The sequence below is a fragment of the Cherax quadricarinatus genome, chromosome 37, assembly GCF_038502225.1.
Source record: "Cherax quadricarinatus isolate ZL_2023a chromosome 37, ASM3850222v1, whole genome shotgun sequence".
In the NCBI taxonomy this organism is placed as follows: Eukaryota; Metazoa; Arthropoda; class Malacostraca; order Decapoda; family Parastacidae; genus Cherax; species Cherax quadricarinatus.
In genome coordinates this window covers 8,415,088-8,434,909 of record NC_091328.1, presented here as the reverse complement: position 1 = coordinate 8,434,909, position 19,822 = coordinate 8,415,088, and the positions used below count along the sequence as shown (strand labels likewise).

Here is a 19,822-nt window from a genome sequence, read left to right as displayed (position 1 = left end):
AAAAAAAAAATCATATCTAAGACATGAAGGAGAGCATTTAAAAAGGAACTGCTGGAATTTCAAACAGATGAAAGTAAATAAAGTTATGGATATGATGGCACTTCCTGACCTTAATGCCAGAGCCTGGAAGAGGGATACTGTGCATGCCTTACAGTCCTTAGGATGCTGCAGTATCATTATCAATGACTGTATATTATTATTATAATCATGGGGGAGCGCTAAACCCATAGGATTATACAGCGCATGTATAGGGGGATGGAAGGTATTCAGGCTCAATTCAGCGAACTGGAGCACAGATCCAATTCCCTAGATCAAGAGCCCCTCGCCAGCATCAAGGAACCTCCCTTGAGGGGAATGACTGTATAACTAACAGGAATTCACAATTAATTCACACTAACCTGAATGATAATTATAGGTAGTAGGTTGGTAGACAGCAAGCACCCAGGGAGGTACTAATGTCCAGCCAAATAAGTGTGAAATGGAAACCTCTAGTTTTACACAATGGTAGGATTGTGGTGTCTTTTCTTTCTGGCTCATAACCATGCTAAAGTACAGTTTGCTACTTCTACTTACCCTTAGGTCACACTACACATACATGTACACATACGTGTATACACACTCATCTGAGTTTTTTTATTTTTCTTAACCCTTTGAGGGTCGACAGGCCCTCTCCGAAACTCGTTCTCAGGGTCGGCCAAATTTAAAAAAAAAAAAAATTATTTTCTCTTATGAAAAGATAGAGAATCTTTTCCCGATCATAACGACACCAAAAGTTTGAAATTTGATAGAAAACTTACGGAATTATGCTCTCGCAAAGTTAGCGGTCTCGGCGATGTTTACGCATCGGCGATTTTGCCCACTTTGAGCCCCATTTTCGGCCAATTTCACTGTACTAGTCGACAAAAAACATGAATATTTCGCTAGAACTCCATTTTGTCTATCGAATGGGTGCAAGAAACCACCCATTTATAAATTCAACTATCCAGTACAGTGGTCAGAATTTAGCAATTTTGCCAATTTCACACAAATTTCAAAAGATGCCAATTTCGGAATAGGGTCCAGAATAAACAAGAAAGACATTCCTGGCACTAAAATGACATTTCCTCTAGTCATTAGTCATGTCTCAAGGCCCCTCTTATATTCTTTTGCTTTCCACTTTGAATTTTTATTCTCACAAAAAATATAAGATTTACTGTTATGCAGACTACTGCATTAGTGTAAAAAATGGTATAAATATTATTGGTGCACTTGTGAAAGAATATTTGACTCACCAGTTGACGTGTATTGCACGCTTGGCACGATTTGTTTACTTTTGAAGTTTGGTAAAACTCGAACATTTCTGCTACTTTCAGCTCAATTTCAAGGCACCTTTCATTGTAAAACCAGTCAAAATCATCTCAATTTCAGTAATATGTCTTCCATTCTATAAAATGAGACCAAGAAAACTAGAATACAACAATAAATACTATACGAAAATACACTGCAAAGTCGCTGATTTATTAAAAAAAAATGGAAAAAGTTTTTTTTTTCTCATTATGCACCGTGTGCTGCAGGATTTTTTTTAGACTGTGCACACTGACCACATTGACCCATTCTTTCATATGAAGGCCTACCAGCTTTCTCCCACTAGATTTGAGGTCGCTAGAATTTATGAGTACTAGTACGTCAAAAACCCCTACGCGTAAGACGTACTAGTACGACGAAAACCCTCAAAGGGTTAATAATAATTCTTATTTATTCCCTTTTATCTCCATGGGAAAGTGAAGAAGCATTCTTCCTCTGTAAGCCATGCATGTTGTAGAAGTGACTAAAATGCCAGGAGCAAGGGGCTGGTAACCTCTTCTCTCGTATAAATTACTAAATATAGAAAGAAAGGTTTTTATGTTGGAGTGTAAGCAAGGTAACATTTATGAAGGGATTCAATGAAACCGGTTAGCCAGACTCGAGTCCTGGAGGTGGGAAGTGCAGCACCTGCACTCTGAAGGAGGAATGGGGATATTTTCAGTTTGGAAGGGCATATGAACTGCAGTATCTGCATGCCCTTGGCAAGACAATGATGGAGTGATGGTGAAAGTGCTTCTTTTTTGGGCTCACCCTACCTCGGTGGGAGACAGCCGGTGTATTAGGAAAAGAAAAAGTGATAATATCAATTAAAAGTGTGCTAAACCCATGAGGTAGTTATCATGAGAACCATTTTTTGAGATCATCTTAGATACAAGGACACATTAGCAACTAATGAGATATTTATTGCTGCTATGTTTTGCTCTCTAGGAACTTTATCAAAGCCAATACAAACATTATAAGGACACACAGGGTACATAAAGGCAATATGATAGAATGCAAGAAGTAAAACATAAGCACTGCCATAGGCCTACTGGTTCATGCTGGTGGTGGTAGTAATAGAATCCTCCTTAAAATGAAACTCTCATCAATAACAAAAAAAGGCACAATACCGTGACTGGAACGATACACAAATAACCCGCACATAGAAGAGGAGCTTACGACGATGTTTCGGTCCGACTTGGACCATTTACAAAGTCACTGTGACTTTGTAAATGGTCCAAGTCGGACCGAAACGTCGTCGTAAGCTCCTCTCTTCTATGTGCAGGTTATTTGTGTAAACTCTCATCAACAGACAAGAAATTACTTCTACTAGTACTACTAGCATGGGCCAGGCCTATTGCAGTGCTTATGTTCTACTTCTCGCACTTTACCATGTTACCTTCATATGACATGTCTATCCTTGTAATGTTTGTATAGGCTTGATAAAGCTCATAGCAGCAATAAATGTCTCAGTTGCTCATACAGTGGAACCTCGGTTTTCATATGCCCTAGTTGGAGAAAATTCTTGGAGAAAGTGCTCTATAAAATGAATTTTTTGTTAATATTTTTGGGTGTCTGGAATGGATTAATTGGTTCTGTACCAGACACCCAAAAATATTAACAAAAAATACATTTTATAGAGAATTTTCTCCAACTAGGGCATATGAAAACAGAGGTTCCACTGTATGTCCTTTTAGTGCTTTTACACAACAAAAGTAAGGTAATGAATATAACTCACGTATCTCGTTGCAAAGCTGCAGTGCTACCAGGATGATAGAGAATATAATGATTAATTAGAAGCTTGTGACGTTCGTAAGCTGTCAAATTGGACATCTGATATCGTAGTCTCTTCCCTTCATCTTTACTTGCTACATCTGCCAGAAAGGACTTGCTTGGTAGTCCTGAAAGAAAGAAATTATAAAAATATTTTCTTATCACTAGCAAACACTGAATAAAATTAAAAACAAATACAGAACGAAATGAGATAATATGTCCACTAGTCAACATTAAAGAAAGTGAGAGAATACTAACTGGCAGGTAAATAGGTGGGATTAACCGATACTGTATAGTACCTACCAATGGATGTACTGAATATAGAGCAAGATGGTCATGGATTCAAGTGGTGTACTACTGGCAACAGGAAAAAAAAAGACATATGATGCAGATCGTGCTTTTATTGGGACGATTCTTTGCTTCTGTGTACAATTTCGTCAATTCATGCCTTTATGAAGCTCTACACAGAGCCAAATATTGTCCAGTGAAAGCTCATTCTGGAACATATCTTTTCCTCAAAATGGTTATGCTAGGCTCACTATAAACATTATTTTTTTTTTATTAACACATCGGCCGATTCCCACCAAGGCAGGGTGGCCTGAAAAAGAAAAACTTTCATCATCATTCACTCCATCACTGTCTTGTCAGAGGGGTGCTTTACACTACAGTTATAAAACTGCAACATTAACACCCCTCCTTCAGAGTGTAGACACTGTACTTCCCATCTCCAGGACTCAAGTCCGGCCTGCCGGTTTCCCTGAACCCCTTCATAAATGTTACTTTGCTCACACCCCAACAGCACGTCATGTATTAAAAACCATTTGTCTCCATTCACTCCTATCAAATACGCTCATGCACGCTTGCTGGAAGTCCAAGCCCCTCACACACAAAACCTCCTTTACCCCCTCCCTCCAACCCTTCCTAGGCCGACCCCTACCCCGCCTTCCCTCCACCACAAATTTATACACTCTCAAAGTCATTCTGTTTTGTTCCATTCTCTCTACATGTCCGAACTACCTCAACAACCCCTCCTCAGCCCTCTGGATAATAGTTTTGGTAATCCCACACCTTCTCCTAATTTCCGAACTACGAATTCTCTGCATTATATTCACACCACACATTGCCCTCAGACATGACATCTCCACTGCCTCCAGCCTTCTCCTCGTTGCAACATTCATCACCCATACAAGAGTGTTGGTATAACTATACTCTCATACATTCCCCTTTTTACTTCCATGGACAAAGTTCTTTGTCTCCACAGACTCCTAAGTGCACCACTCACTCTTTTCCCCTCATCAATTCTGTGATTCACCTCATCCTTCGTAGACCCATCTGCTGACACGTCCACTCCTAAATATCTGAATACATTCACCTCCTCCATACTCTCTCCCTCCAATCTGATACCCAGTCTTTCATCACCTAATCTTTTTGTTATCCTCATAACCTTACTCTTTCCTATATTCACTTTTAATTTTCTTCTTTTGCATACCCTACCAAATTCATCCACCAACCTCTGCAACTTCTCTTCAGAATCTCCCAAAAGCACCGTGTCACCAGCAAAGAGCAACTGTGACAACTCCCACTTTATGTTTGATTCTTTATCTTTTAACTCCACACCTCTTGCCAAGACCCTAGCATTCACTTCTCTTGCAACCCCATCTATAAATATATTGAACAACCATGGTGACATCACACATCCTTGTCTAAGACCTACTTTTACTGGGAAATAATCTCCCTCTCTCCTACATACTCTAACACGAGCCTTACTATCCTCGTAAAAACTCTTCACTGCTTTCAGTAACCTACCTCCTATACCATATACCTGCAACATCTGCCACATTGCCCCCCTATCCACCCTGTCATAAACCTTTTCTAAATCCATAAATGCCACAAAAACCTCTTTACCCTTATCTAAATACTGTTCACCTATATGTTTCACTGTAAACATTTGGTCTACTCACTCCCTACCTTTCCTAAAGCCTCCTTCTTCATCTGCTATCCTATTCTCCGTCTTACTCTTAATTCTTTCAATAATAACTCTACCATACACTTTACCAGGTATACTCAACAGACTTATTCCCCCATAATTTTTTCACTCTCTTTTATCCCATTTGCCTTTATACAAAGGAACTATGCATGCTCTCTGCCAATCCCTAGGTACCTTACCCTCTTCCATACATTTATTAATTAATAGCACCAACCACTCCAAAACTATATCCCTCCTGCTTTTAACATTTCTATCTTTATGCCATCAATCCCAGCTGCCTTACCCCATTTCATTCTACCCACTGCCTCACGAACTTCCCCCACACTCACAACTGGCTCTTTCTCACTCCTACAAGATGTTATTCCTCCTTGCCCTATACACAAAATCACTATATTAAAAAGAGGGGCTAAACCAGGGTGGGTTGTACAGCACTGCTCCCAATATACATTCTCATACCAATACTGTTCATCAGCGCTAGGAGAGTATTAAAAATTCTGCCAAAAACTAGTTTGATATCCTTATCAAGCAAATAAAAAAAAAGAACATTGCTGTGAGGGAAAAGTTCAATAGATAGGAGTAGCGAGGGAGTACAGTGGTCCCTTGTTTTTCGTAATTAATCCATTCCTGGAGGAGCTACTATAAACGAAATTTACGATTTGCGAATCAATTTTCCCCCATAAGAAATAATGTAAATACAATTAATCCGTTCCTAACACCCAGAAGTATTAAAACAAAAAATTTTTTTACATTTAATATACATATAGTACATAAGCAATACAATGGGAAATGATGAATGAAACATTAATAGCATAACACTTACCTTTATTGGAGATTCTTCTTAGTGTATGGGAGACTGGAGGAGGAGAGAGATTGGATTGTTTACAGTTTGGAAGGGGAATCCCCTTCCAGCAACACCTCAGGTACCAATTGCTTCTCTGGGGTTGCTTCTCTTCTCTGTTTCTTAATGCCACTAGGACCACCTTGAGAGTCACTCTAGTCCTGTCTCGAAAAGTAACTGTGGAGAGAGCTCTGTTTCTGGCGTCTCTAATACTTCCCTAAAATGGCCCAAGACTTTGTCACTGTACATATTTCTCACCTTCTTTACCACAGGCTTGGCCCTAGGAGCTTTCTTTGGAGCCATGGTAGCTTATTTAGTACTTGCAAGCACTAAAATGAGTGGAATATTATGAAATATTTTGTAGGAGCACTTGAGGGGACCTTCACTCACTGGTAAACAATGCCAGACTGGCTGGGTAGGTAGGCCGCCCTGGCTCACACCGTGCATGCACGTCCAGGACGAACTACTATTCGCGAGTCAACCTATGAAAAGCGAGTCCATGTTTATACGAAAATACCCCTATGATTGGCGAAATTTATGATTGCCAAGAACTACGAAAAGTGAGGGACCACTGTATATAGTAACAATAGTTTCATTGCCGGCTACTTGTTAAGGTAGGGTAAGTCCAGCTCCCGCTATTCCCCCCCCTTTTTCCCCCTCCCCGAAAGTGATAGTTTGATTGCCGGCTGCTTGTTAAGGTAGGGTCAGTCTAGCTCCCGCTATCCCTTCCCCTCCCTCTTCCCCCCCACCGAAAGGTGACGTGTGGGGCTCCGGTCAAACAGTAAATCACTCAACTCACAGCTCCCAACACTACTGTAAGTACACGCCTGATCATATTTTAGTGGACTTATTGGTTGAAAGCTTCACTTTTGACCAATAATTAACTTAGTCCTTTCATTCTTTATCTGTTAAATGTTTTAATAATCACTACATCTTTTAGGTATTGTACTTATCATGGAGAGTGATTTCTTAATTACCCTTTGAGGGTTTTGGTCGTACTAGTACGTCTTACGCGTAGGGGTTTTTGACGTACTAGTACGCATAAATTCTAGCGGCCTCAAATCTAGTGGGAGTAAGCTGGTAGGCCTTCATATGAAAGAATGGGTCTATGTGGTCAGTGTGCACAGTCTAAAAAAAATCCTGCAGCACAGGAAAAGGTGTGGAGTTAATAAAAGTATTAGTCAGAGGGCAGAAGAGGGGTTGTTGAGGTGGTTTGGTCATTTAGAGAGAATGGATCAAAGTAGAATGACATGGAAAGCATATAAATCTATAGGGGAAGGAAGGCGGGGTAGGGGTCGTCCTCGAAAGGGTTGGAGAGAGGGGGTAAAGGAGGTTTTGTGGGCAAGGGGCTTGGACTTCCAGCAAGCGTGCGTGAGCGTGTTAGATAGGAGTGAATGGAGACGAATGGTACTTGGGACCTGACGATCTGTTGGAGTGTGAGCAGGGTAATATTTAGTGAAGGGATTCAGGGAAACCGGTTATTTTCATATAGTCGGACTTGAGTCCTGGAAATGGGAAGTACAATGCCTGCACTTTAAAGGAGGGGTTTGGGATATTGGCAGTTTGGAGTGATATGTTGTGTATCTTTATATGTGTATGCTTCTAAACTGTTGTATTCTGAGCACCTCTGCAAAAACAGTGATAATGTGTGAGTGTGGTGAAAGTGTTGAATGATGATGAAAGTATTTTCCTTTTGGGGATTTTCTTTCTTTTTTGGGTCACCCTGCCTTGGTGGGAGACGGCCGACTTGTTGAAAAAAAAAAAAAATTTATACTAATTTTTTTATTTTTTACTAACACATCAGCTGTCTCATCAAGGCAGGGTGGCCCGAAAAAGGAAAACTATCATCATCATTCACTTCATCACTGTCTTACCAGAGGCACACTTAAATACAGTTATAAAACTGCAACATTTATGCTAAATGACTAAATTTATTCTCACTTTTTACCTTGTCTAGATGGTCTCTCTCTTTGGAAAAGAGCATGACGTTCTTGCTGCTTTTTGCGTAGCTTGACATCTTCTTCAAATGCAGAGTCATAACTACTAGTTGCATTCTGAGAAAATACAGTAGGTATTATTAGGTATCTTGTGTATTAAAGCACAGTACAGTATTTACCATACATCAGCTATAATGAATTCCAAGTATGGTATATGGATGCAACCACTTAAGTCATTTTACATTCAGTTTAACGGAATACAAAGAAATGAGTATGAGCAATTAAAGATAAAGGAAAATTTACATTATTATTATTATTATTATACTTGAAAAGAAGTGCTGAACCTGGGAAAATTTACAGAAGTCAAACTTTTACATGACATTCATTTTGCACTATAATTGTAAGTAGAATACGTTTTGGGGTGAAGCAGAATGTAGAAGAAAATACAGTAGAATTTTGCTTCACTGAATCAAACAATTCAAGACTTGAAAGATTACACACTCCCAAGCTTTTGGAACTACTGTACCACAAATATTATTATAATCAAAACCAAGAGCTAAACCCACAAAGGTCACATAGGATGTACCACAAATAAAATCTGCTGTAAATGTCTGAGGTAGGCTAGTCATAAGAACTGCATAATTTTAGCAAACTGCATACTAGTCAATACTGATATGTATTGTAAACATTAGCTATGTCATACTGAAAAATTGCATTTCCTATACCAAGTGATGTAAATGGTTTCAACATCATCTGGATAATAGAAGTAATTATTAGAATTGTGAAATACAGTATATGTCAGTGCCACTGTTGATCAAAGCAAATGGGTGGCAGAGATTAGGCCACTAATATTAAAAATGTTACATCAGCCAGAAATTGCTTTAGTTTTTCCATCTGCTTTCACACCAGTGGTGAAAATGATTTAGGTATCATCTAGGGTAAAAAAATAAAAAAAAATGTGTAGCAAGTGCATACTCATTACAAAACTGTTCATTATAACAAGAAATTGTTGTTTTTAATGAAGCTACGGACGACTGTTGCACATTTTAGTGCTGTAAGCATATGAACTGTTCCTGCTTAACCCTTTCAGGGTCCAAGGCCCAAATCTGGAGTCACGCACCAGTGTCCAAGAATTTAAAAAAAAAAAAAATTTGTTATTTTTTCTTATGAAATCGTAGAGAATCTTTTTGTGAAGGTAATAAAACAAAAAGTACGAAATTTGGTGGAAAATTGACGAAATTATGCTCTCGCGAATTTTGATGTGTCAGCGATATTTACGAATCGGCGATTTTGCCGACTTTGACTCCCATTTTAGGCCAATTACATTATTCCAATCAACCAAATTCTTAGCTATTTCACTAGTATTACTTCTATTCTATCGATTGAGCACAAGAAATCGCCAAGTCAACTGTTTCAACTACAAAATAAAGTGATCGGAAATTGTTAATTTGGTCAATTTAACACAAAGTTCAAAATATTCCAATTTCAAAATTGGGTCCAGAATGAACAATGTAGGCATTCCTGGCACTAAACTAACATTTCCTCTGTTCATTAGTTATGTTTTGAGGCTTTACAAATAAATTCCATTTTGATTTTTTATTCACATAATGAATTTTTATTCACACCAAAAAATAGAAGATTTACTGTTATGCAATACTGTAATAATTGTATAAATATCATCACCATATTTGTGAATGTATATTAGACCCACCAGCTGGCGTGTATTAGACGAGTGAGGTCGTTTGTTTACTCTTGAATATCGGCAAAAATTTAACATTTCTGCTACTTTGAGCTCAGTTTCAAGCCATTTCCAGTGCTAAAACCAATCAAAATCATCTCTATTTCTGTAATATGTCTTCCATTCTATCAAATGAGACCAAGAAATCGCAAATACAACTATAAAAAACATACGAAAAAACACTGCAAAGTTGCTGTTTTAATCGAAAAATCATGATTTCATTTTTTTTCTCTCATTATACACAGTGTGCTGCAGGATCTGTTTTATGTGGTGCACACATACCACATAGATGTATTCTCTCATATCTAGGCCCAAATGTACCACTCACAGTTTATCAGAGTGAGCTGAGCTCATGGCGTAGATCTACGGTTTGGACCCTGAACGTAAAGCCGTAGATCTACGGGACGGACCCTGAAAGGGTTAACCAGATTTCTCTTGCTCACCCACTTCATCTGCCAGTCAGGTACCCACAAAAAAGGTGTTATTTAGATTCAATTAGTCTGCAACATTATTTATAAGTGTATGAAAATACAGAGATGATTTGTAGAAGAATCATCCTCAAGCAATGGTAGCCCTTCAACCCAATGCTTGGTCAATTCCTGTTTTCACAGCTACTCTTTCTAGGCTCTGTATCATTCACTGTCTAGAATTATATTTCCCATCCAGGGCCTTCTGATCATTCTTAATGAAAAGCCTGTACGTATACAGTTTTAGTATCCAAGTATTATGGAATTAGAGAGCTCCATTGTCTTTTATTTGCTTCTATATTATTATTATATTTATGGGGAGGCACTAAACCCATAGGGGTCATAAAGTGCCTGGGAGGCATTCAGGTTTGATCCAAGGAAGGGGAGGACGAGTCCAATTCCTTAGATAAAGAGCTCCTCACTAGCATCAATGAGCCTCCCTTGAGGGGTCTGCTTCCCTAGCATTCACATTCCTATAACCCATAAAATTATCATGGATGATAGTAAAACTAACACTATCTTCAAATGCTACTCTTCTTTATAACTGTATATCTCTTTAACCTACACCTTTAGATTCTTGTAGAGTCCTTCTGTCTTCTTCACCTATCTGTTCTTTGTGTCTTTTATTTCTTCTTCCCACCTTGGTTACTGTCTGTGGTCCAAATCTGCCTTTCCTTCCTAGAATATTTCCTATATACTACCCTCTCTGATAAATTAATGTAATGTAATGTAATGTAACTTATCCCTACCCAACTTACTTTGGGACAGCACACATTTAGTGGGTGTTGCTTAGTACAAGTATAGTTTGATCCAAACTCAAGATACTCAGGCTGGTTGTTGCAAAGGCTAGTGCAAGTACAGCTAGTGCAAGAATGCCTTACGGCATTCTGCTAATATGGCGATTTCATATTATGACCAAAACTTGCTATATGGCTCCCCATCTTTCTAATACAGCGAGCCCCACCCAGTTTGTTTACATTCTTCGTGAGCACATCTCTATTATATCTGGAAACTTTCCAAAATTTCAAGTGTTTTAAAGTTATTGCATATTTTATATGTACTCTGATACTTATACTTATGTGTACCTGTACCTAAATATACTTACACACTGTGCTGACATGCAGGTACACATTAAAATCACTAAGTCTCTCTCTACTCTTGAAGATGCCATATGTATTAATAATAATACAGTGGACCTTCGCCTAATGATATTAATCCGTTCCTGAGAGCTCAATGTTAGACAAAATTATCGTTAGGTGAATTAATTTTCCCCATAAGAAATAATGGAAATCAAATTAATCCATTCCTGACACCCCAAAGTATGAAAAAAAAAAATTTTACCACATGAAATATACATTTTCCTACACAAACAGAAGAAGACATGCACAATTACTACTGTACTAAATAAAGAATACATGACATGTACCTTTATTGAAGATCTGGTGATCACTGATGGGATGGGAGGGGAGATGGTGGAAGTTGTTATTGTTTGGAAGGGGAATCCCCTTCCATGAGGACTTGAGGTAGCAAGTCCTTTTCTGGGGTTACTTCTGTTCTTCTTTTAATGCCACTAGGACCAACTTGAGAGTCACTGGACCTCGATCACACAACAAATATGTCCATAGAGCTCTGTACCTCGTGTTCCTTTAACCTTTAAATGGTCCAAACGTATATATACGTTTTTTCAACATTTGAAAGTATGTAAACAAATGTACATCTTTTTTTTTTTTTTTACATTTGAAAATGTGTAAAAAACATAGATCTACTTTTGGAGAACTACGGATTTAAACGTCGATCTATTTGGACCGTTTAAGGGTTAAGATTTGCCTAAAATAGGCCACAACACTGTCAATGTAATAGTCACTAGCACGGCTTGCAATAGCTGTGTTATGTTGATTTTCATCCATAAAGGTTTGCACTTCAAGCAACTTTTCACACATTTCCTTAACCCTTTCAGGGTCCAGAGGCCAAATTTCAACATGTGCACTAGGGTCCAAGAATTTTCAAAAAAATAATTTTGTTATTTTTTCTTATGAAATGGTAGAGAATCTTTTTCTGAAGGTAATAAAACAAAAGGTACGAAATTTGATGGAAAATTGACGAAATTATGCTCTTGTGAATTTTGATGTGTCGGCAATATTTACACATCAGCGATTTTGCTGAATTTGACTCCCATTTTAGGCCAATTACAGTATTCCAGTCAACCAAATTCTTCGCTATTTCACTAGTATTACTTCTATTCTATCGATTGAGCACAAGAAATTGCCAAGTCAACTGTTTCAACAACAAAATAGTGACCGGAAATTGGTAATTTGGCCAACTTAATGCAAAGTTCAAAATACTCCAATTTCAAAACAGGGTCCAGAATAAACAATGCAGGCCTTCCTGGCACTAAACTAACATTTCCTCTGTTCATTAGTTACATTTTCAGGCTTTACAAATGAATTCCATTTTGATTTTTTATTCACATAATGAATTTTTATTCAAACCAAAAAATAAAAGATTTACTGTTATGCAATATTGTAATAATTGTATAAATAATATCAGCACATTTGCGAATGTATATTAGACCCACCAGCTGGTGTGTATTAGATGTGTGAGGTCATTTGTTTACTCTAGAACATCGGCAAAAATTTAACATTTCTGCTACTTTGAGCTCAGTTTCAAGCCATTTCCAGTTCTAAAACCAATCAAAATCATCTCTATTTCTGTAGTATATCTTCCATTCTATCAAATGAGACCAAGAAATTGCAAATACAACTCTAAAAAATATACAAAAAAACACTGCAAAGTCGCTGTTTTAATCGAAAATTACAGTCTCAGGATTTGTTTTATGTGGTGCACACATACCACATAGATGTATTCTCTCATATCTAGGCCCAAATTTACTGCTCACAGCTTATCAGAGTGAGCTGAGCTCATGGCGTAGATCTACGGTTTGGACCCTGAACACAAAGCCGTAGATCTACGGCACGGACCCTGAAACGGTTAATCTCTGAAGAAGTCAACTTCTTTAATTTCTCTCTCCCCTCCTCTGAAGCAGTTTCCTCAGGTCTGGCCTCTTGCTGTTGCAGATGCTCTTGCAGCTCATCAGTGGTTAGTTCTTCATCGTCCTCCTCCGCCAAATCTTCCACATCTTCCCTACTAACCTCCAACCCCAAGGACTTCCCCAGTACCACAATAGATTCCACAACCAGCATAGGCTCCTGAGGGTTAGCCCCAAACCCTTCGAAATCCCTCTCCTCTGCACATTCTGGCCACAATTTCCTCCAATCAGAGTTCAAGGTCCTCTTAGTCACTCCCTTCCAAGCCTAACCTATAAGGTTTACATAACTAAGGAAGGGGTAGCAATAATGTTGAAGGATCAGTTATGGAAGGAGAAAAGAGAAAATGAATGTGTAAATTCAAGGATTATGTGGATTAAAGTAAAGGTTGGATGCGAAAAGTGGGTCATAATAAGCGTGTATGCACCTGGAGAAGAGAGGAATGTAGAGGAGAGAGAGAGATTTTGGGAGATGTTAAGTGAATGTATAAGAACCTTTGAACCAAGTGAGAAAGTAATTGTGGTAGGGGACCTGAATGCTTAAGTAGGAGAAACTTTTAGAGAGGGTGTGGTAGGTAAGTTTGGGATGCCAGGTGTAAATGATAATGGGAGCCCTTTGATTGAACTTTGTATAGAAAGGGGTTTAGTTATAGGTAATACATATTTTAAGAAAAAGAGGATAAATAAGTATACTACACGATATGATGTAGGGCGAAATGACAGTAGTTTGTTGGATTATGTATTGGTAGATAGAAGACTGTTGAGTAGACTTCAGAATGTACATATTTATAGAGGGGCCACAGATATATCAGATCACTTTTTAGTTGTAGCTACACTGAGAGTAAAAGGTAGATGGGATACAAGGAGAATAGAAGCATCAGGGAAGAGAGAGGTGAAGGTTTATAAACTAAAAGAGGAGGCAGTTACGGTAGATATAAACAGCTATTGGAGGATAGATGGGCTAATGAGAGCATAGGCAATGGGGGTCGAAGAGGTATGGAGTAGGTTTAAAAATGTAGTGTTAGTGTTCAGCAGAAGTTTGTGGTTACAGGAAAGTGGGTGCAGGAGGGCAGAGGAGCGACTGGTGGAATGATGATGTAAAGAGAGTAGTAAGGGAGAAAAAGTTAGCATATGAGAAGATTTTACAAAGTAGAAGTGATGCAAGGAGGGAAGAGTATATGGAGAAAAAGAGAGAGGTTAAGAGAGTGGTGAAGCAATGTAAAAAGAGAGCAAATGAGAGAGTGGGCGAGATGTTATCAACAAATTTTGTTGAAAATAAGAAAAAGTTTTGGAGTGAGACTAACAAGTTAAGGAAGCCTAGAGAACAAATGGATTTGTCAGTTAAAAATAGGAGAGGAAAGTTATTAAATGGAGAGTTAGAGGTATTGGGAAGATGGAGGGAATATTTTGAGGAATTGTTAAATGTTGATGAAGATAGGGAAGCTGTGATTTCGTGTATAGGGCAAGGAGGAATAACATCTTGTAGGAGTGAGAAAGAGCCAGTTGTGAGTGTGGGGGAAGTTCGTGAGGCAGTAGGTAAAATGAAAGGGGGTAAAGCAGCTGGGATTGATGGGATAAAGATAGAAATGTTAAAAGCAGGTGGGGATATAGTTTTGGAGTGGTTGGTGCTATTATTTAATAAATGTATGGAAGAGGGTAAGGTACCTAGGGATTGGCAGAGAGCATGCATAGTTCCTTTGTATAAAGGCAAAGGGGACAAAAGAGAGTGCAAAAATTATATGGGGAAAAGTCTGTTGAGTATACCTGGTAAAGTGTATGGTAGAGTTATTATTGAAAGAATTAAGAGTAAGACGGAAAATAGGATAGCAGATGAACAAGGAGGCTTTAGGAAAGGTAGGGGGTGTGTGGACCAGGTGTTTACAGTGAAACATATAAGTGAACATTATTTAGATAAGGCTAAAGAGGTTTTTGTGGCATTTATGGATTTGGAAAAGGCGTATGACAGGGTGGATAGGGGGACAACGTGGCAGATGTTGCAGGTGTATGGTATAGGAGGTAGGTTACTGAAAGCAGTGAAGAGTTTTTACAAGGATAGTGAGGCTCAAGTTAGAGTATGTAGGAAAAAGGGAGATTATTTCCCAGTAAAAGTAGGCCTTAGACAAGGATGTGTGATGTCACCATGGTTGTTTAATATATTTACAGATGGGGTTGTAAGAGAAGTATATGCGAGGGTCTTGGCAAGAAGCGTGGAGTTAAAAGATAAAGAATCACAAAAGTGGGAGTTGTCACAGTTGCTCTTTGCTGATGACACTGTGCTCTTGGGAGATTCTGAAGAGAAGTTGCTGAAGTTGGTGGATGAATTTGGTAGGGTATGTAAAAGAAAATTAAAAGTGAATACAGGAAAGAGTAAGGTTATGAGGATAACAAAAATATTAGGTGATGAAAGATTGGATATCAGATTGGAAGGAGAGAGTATGGAGGAGGTGAATGTATTCAGATATTTGGGAGTGGACATGTCAGCGGATGGATCTATGAAAGATAAGATGAATCATAGAATTGATGAGGAGAAAAGGGTGAGCAGTGCACTTAGGAGTCTGTGGAGACAAAGAACTTTGTCCTTGGAGGCAAAAAGGGGAATGTATGAGAGTATAGTTTTACCAATGCTCTTATATGGGTGTAAAGCATGGGTGATGAATGTTGCAGCGAGGAGAAGGCTGGAGGCAGTGGAGATGTCATGTCTGAGGGCAATGTGTGGTGTGAATATAATGCAGAGAATTCGTAGTTTGGAAGTTAGGAGGAGGTGTGGGATTACCAAAACTGTTGTCCAGAGGGCTGAGGAAGGGCTGTTGAGGTGGTTCGGACATGTAGAGAGAATGGAGCGAAACAGAATTTCAAGAGTGTATCAGTCTGTAGCGGAAGGAAGGCGGGGTAGGGGTCAGCCTAGGAAAGGTTGGAGGGAGGGGGTAAAGGAGGTTTTGTGTGCGAGGGGCGTGGACTTCCAGCGGGCATGAGTGAGAGTGTTTGATGGGAGTGAATGGAGACAAATGGTTTTTAATACTTGACGTGCTGTTGGAGTGTAAGCAAAGTAACATTTATGAAGGGGTTCAGGGAAACCGGCAGACAGGACTTGAGTCCTGGAGATGGGAAGTACAGTGCCTGCACTCTGAAGGAGGGGTGTTAATGTTGCAGTTTAAAAACTGTAGTGCAAAACACCCTTCTGGCAAGACAGTGATGGAGTGAATGATGGTGAAAGTTTTTCTTTTTCGGGCCACCCTGCCTTGATGGGAATCGGCCAGTGTGTTAATAAAAAAATAATAATAACTGAGGATACTAAAGTGATCTGAGGTCACTTCAAAGCACTTTTGAAACAGCATTTGTGTAGAGTTTTTTGAAGTTAGAAATGACCTGCTGGTCCATGGGCTGGAGGAGAGGAGTGGTATTGGGAGGCAAAAATTTGACCTTGATGAAGCTCATGTCCCCAGAAATTCTCTCTGCCAAGTCTAAAGGATGATCAGGAGCACTGTCTAATACCAGGAGGCACTTAAGGTCCAATTTCTTTTCCAGGAGGTAATTTTTCACAGTGGGGGCAAACACATGGTGAAACCAGTTATAGAAAAAGTCCCTAGTGACCCATGCCCTACTGTTTGCCCTCCACATCACACACAAATTAGCCTTGAGGACATTGTTTTTCCTGAACACTCTGGGAGTTTCAGAGTGATACACCAATAAAGGCTTCACTTTGCAATCACCACTAGCATTACCACACAACAAAAGAGTCAGCCTGTCTTTCATAGGCTTATGTCCTGGGAGTGCCTTCTCCTCCTGAGTAATGTAGGTCCTGTTTGGCATTTTCTTCCAAAACAGGCCTGTTTTGTCACAATTAAACACTTGTTCAGGTTTCAATCCTTCAGCCTCTATGTACTCCTTGAATTCCTGCACAAATTTTTCAGCTGCTTTTTGGTCCGAACTGGCAGCCTCACCATGCCTTATCACACTATGTATGCCACTACGATTCTTAAATCTCTCAAACCAACCTTTGCTGACTTTAAATTCACTCACATCACCACTAGTTGAAGGTATTTTTTTAATTAAATCATCATGCAACTTCCTAGCCTTGTCACATATGATCTCTTGAGAGATGCTATCTCCTGCTATCTGTTTTTCGTTTATCCACACCAATAACAGTTTCTCAACATCTTCGAGTACTTGCGATCTCTGTTTCAAAAACAAACTTGCACCTTTTGCAAGAACAGCTTCCTTGATTGCCGTTTTGTTGGCCAATATAGTAGCGATGGTTGATTGGGGTTTGGTATACAACCTGGCCAGCTCCGAGACACGCACACCACTTTCGTACTTTGCAATTATTTCTTTCTTAATTTCCACACTAATTCTCACCCTTTTTACCACAGGGTTGGCACTAGAAGCTTTCTTGGGGCCCATGGTGACTTATTTTGCAGCTACAAGCACTAAAAACACTGGGATAATGTGAAACGTACCGAATGTATGCGTAGATGCGACCGCACTGGCTGGCTTGTAAACACTGGCACCCACGGGGCAGCTGAGGCGGGCTCAGGCCACATGTGGGACTACCTCACTGGCAACTACCCGAACACACTGTTCCTAGCTCCAACTAACCCATACGAAGTCTCCCTTATTATCAACGCACTAAAAAACAAGGCAGGAGATTTAAATACCTTACCACCCTTTATATACAAAAAAGTGTCACAAGTACTATCACCAATCATTGCAACACTCTTTAACAAATCCATTGAATCCTCCACCTTCCCTACAGTTCTCAAAATAGCAAGGGTCACCCCGATCCATAAAGGAGGAGACCAAACAGAGTTGAATAACTATAGGCCAATATCCAATTTACACCCTCTCTCAAAAATCTTCGAAAAATTAATTCATAAACGAATCTACTCCTACCTCATCTCCCAAAACATACTCAACCCCTGCCAATTTGGATTCAGGCCTAATAAAAATACTAATGATGCTATTATACACATGCTAGAACATATATACACTGCAATAGAGAAAAAAGAAGTCCCACTGGGGATCTTCATTGACTTACGTAAAGCTTTTGATACAGTTGACCATGACTTGCTCCACGTAAAATTGTCACACTATGGTATAAGAGGGCACTCCCTCAACTACCTCAAGTCATACCTCAGCAACAGAAGCCAATATGTGTACGCAAATGGGGCAAGCTCTTCCGCACAACCAATTACAGTTGGTGTCCCACAGGGAAGTGTCCTTGGCCCTCTTCTCTTTCTCCTATACTTAAATGACCTACCAAATGCTTCGCAATTACTCAAACCCACACTTTTTGCAGATGACACTACATACGTCTTCTCTCACCCGAGCCCAGTCACGCTAGCCAATACTGTAAATACCGAATTACAGAAAATATCTACCTGGATGAGGACTAACAAACTTACACTAAACATTGACAAAACCTACTTCATTCAGTTTGGTAACAGAGCTACAGATGTCCCTCTTAACATAACGATAAACGGATCACCTATCACAAAGCTAACAGAGGGAAAATTCTTAGGAATCCACCTTGATAATAGACTCAAATTTCATACACATATACAACAAATTTCTAAGAAAATTTCCAAGACTGTAGGCATACTATCGAAGATACGGTACTATGCTCCACAGTCAGCCCTTCTGGCCCTTTATCACTCTCTTATTTACCCCTATCTCACCTATGGAATTTGTGCATGGGGCTCAACAACAATTAACCATCTCAGACCACTAATTACCCAACAAAAGGCTGCAGTTAGAATGATAACAAATTCTCACTACAGGCAGCACACTCCACCAATATTCAAAACACTCAACCTACTCACCATACAAAACATCCATACTTATTATTGCACCTATTACATACACAAATAACCCGCACATAAAAGAGAGAAGCTTACGACGACGTTTCGGTCCGACTTGGACCATTGACAAAGTCACACTAACAGAGGTGGAGCAGGACGGCTATATATAGGCAGGAAGAGGTGGTAGTGGTAGTAGTAGTAGTAGTAGTAGTAGTAGTAGTAGTACAAGAATTGTATATAATACCGACAGGATGAAATTAAGACACATGCACAACACCCGGGCATCCCCATCGTAGACGTTTCGCCATCCAGCCAGCCACTGGATGGCGAAACGTCCACAACAAAGACAGCCAGACGCCGCACATGTGTCTTAATTTCAACAGTAGTGGTAGTAGAAGAAGAAGAGGTAGTAGTAGTGGTAGCGGAAGAAGTGGGAAATAAGGAAGACGAGCCAGTCAAATACAAAGGAAGGGGAGCACTGCAAGAGAGCTAGATACCCACAGAGGGAGAGCAAGCGCACAGAGGTGCGTGAAAGGGGAAGTGGTGAAATAAAATAAATGAAGAAGGAACAGAAACACGAGACAGGAGAGAGAAAGACAACCCAGAGGAGAAAAGGAGAGAGGAAAGGGGAAGAGGAAGAAGAAAAAGAAAAAGAAAAAGTGAGGATTCAGGTTAAGTCACGGGTGTTCTGAAGTTTGGAGCATTTTACAATGTAGTGGGAGAGGAAGGCATCTACAGAGATGAAGCCAGGGCTAAGGTTCATACAAGGAAAGTTGTGTATTAGAGAGGATTCAACTAGACGGCGACTGTTCGAGTTGGAAGTAGGGAAGACAGTTTTAGCAGAAGACCAGTCAATAGGATGGCTATGATCTCTGACGTGACAGAAAAGAGCATTGTTAGTGTCGGCAAGCCTAACAC

General features: G+C 39.5%; 1 protein-coding gene across 3 annotated transcripts in view; it reads right to left on the bottom strand.

Annotated features, from left to right (window-relative positions):
• Nucleotides 1-19,822, bottom strand: part of LOC128702507 (protein FRA10AC1 homolog) — a 48,633-nt gene that overhangs the window by 17,455 nt on the left and 11,356 nt on the right. For all 3 annotated transcript variants that reach the window (XM_053796785.2, XM_053796799.2, XM_053796794.2), the window contains exons 3-4: nt 7,870-7,975; nt 3,062-3,224 (exon numbers count right to left, since the gene is read on the bottom strand). In XM_053796785.2, coding sequence (XP_053652760.2) covers nt 3,062-3,224; nt 7,870-7,975 — 269 coding nt within the window. The remainder of the gene's footprint in view (nt 1-3,061; nt 3,225-7,869; nt 7,976-19,822) is intronic.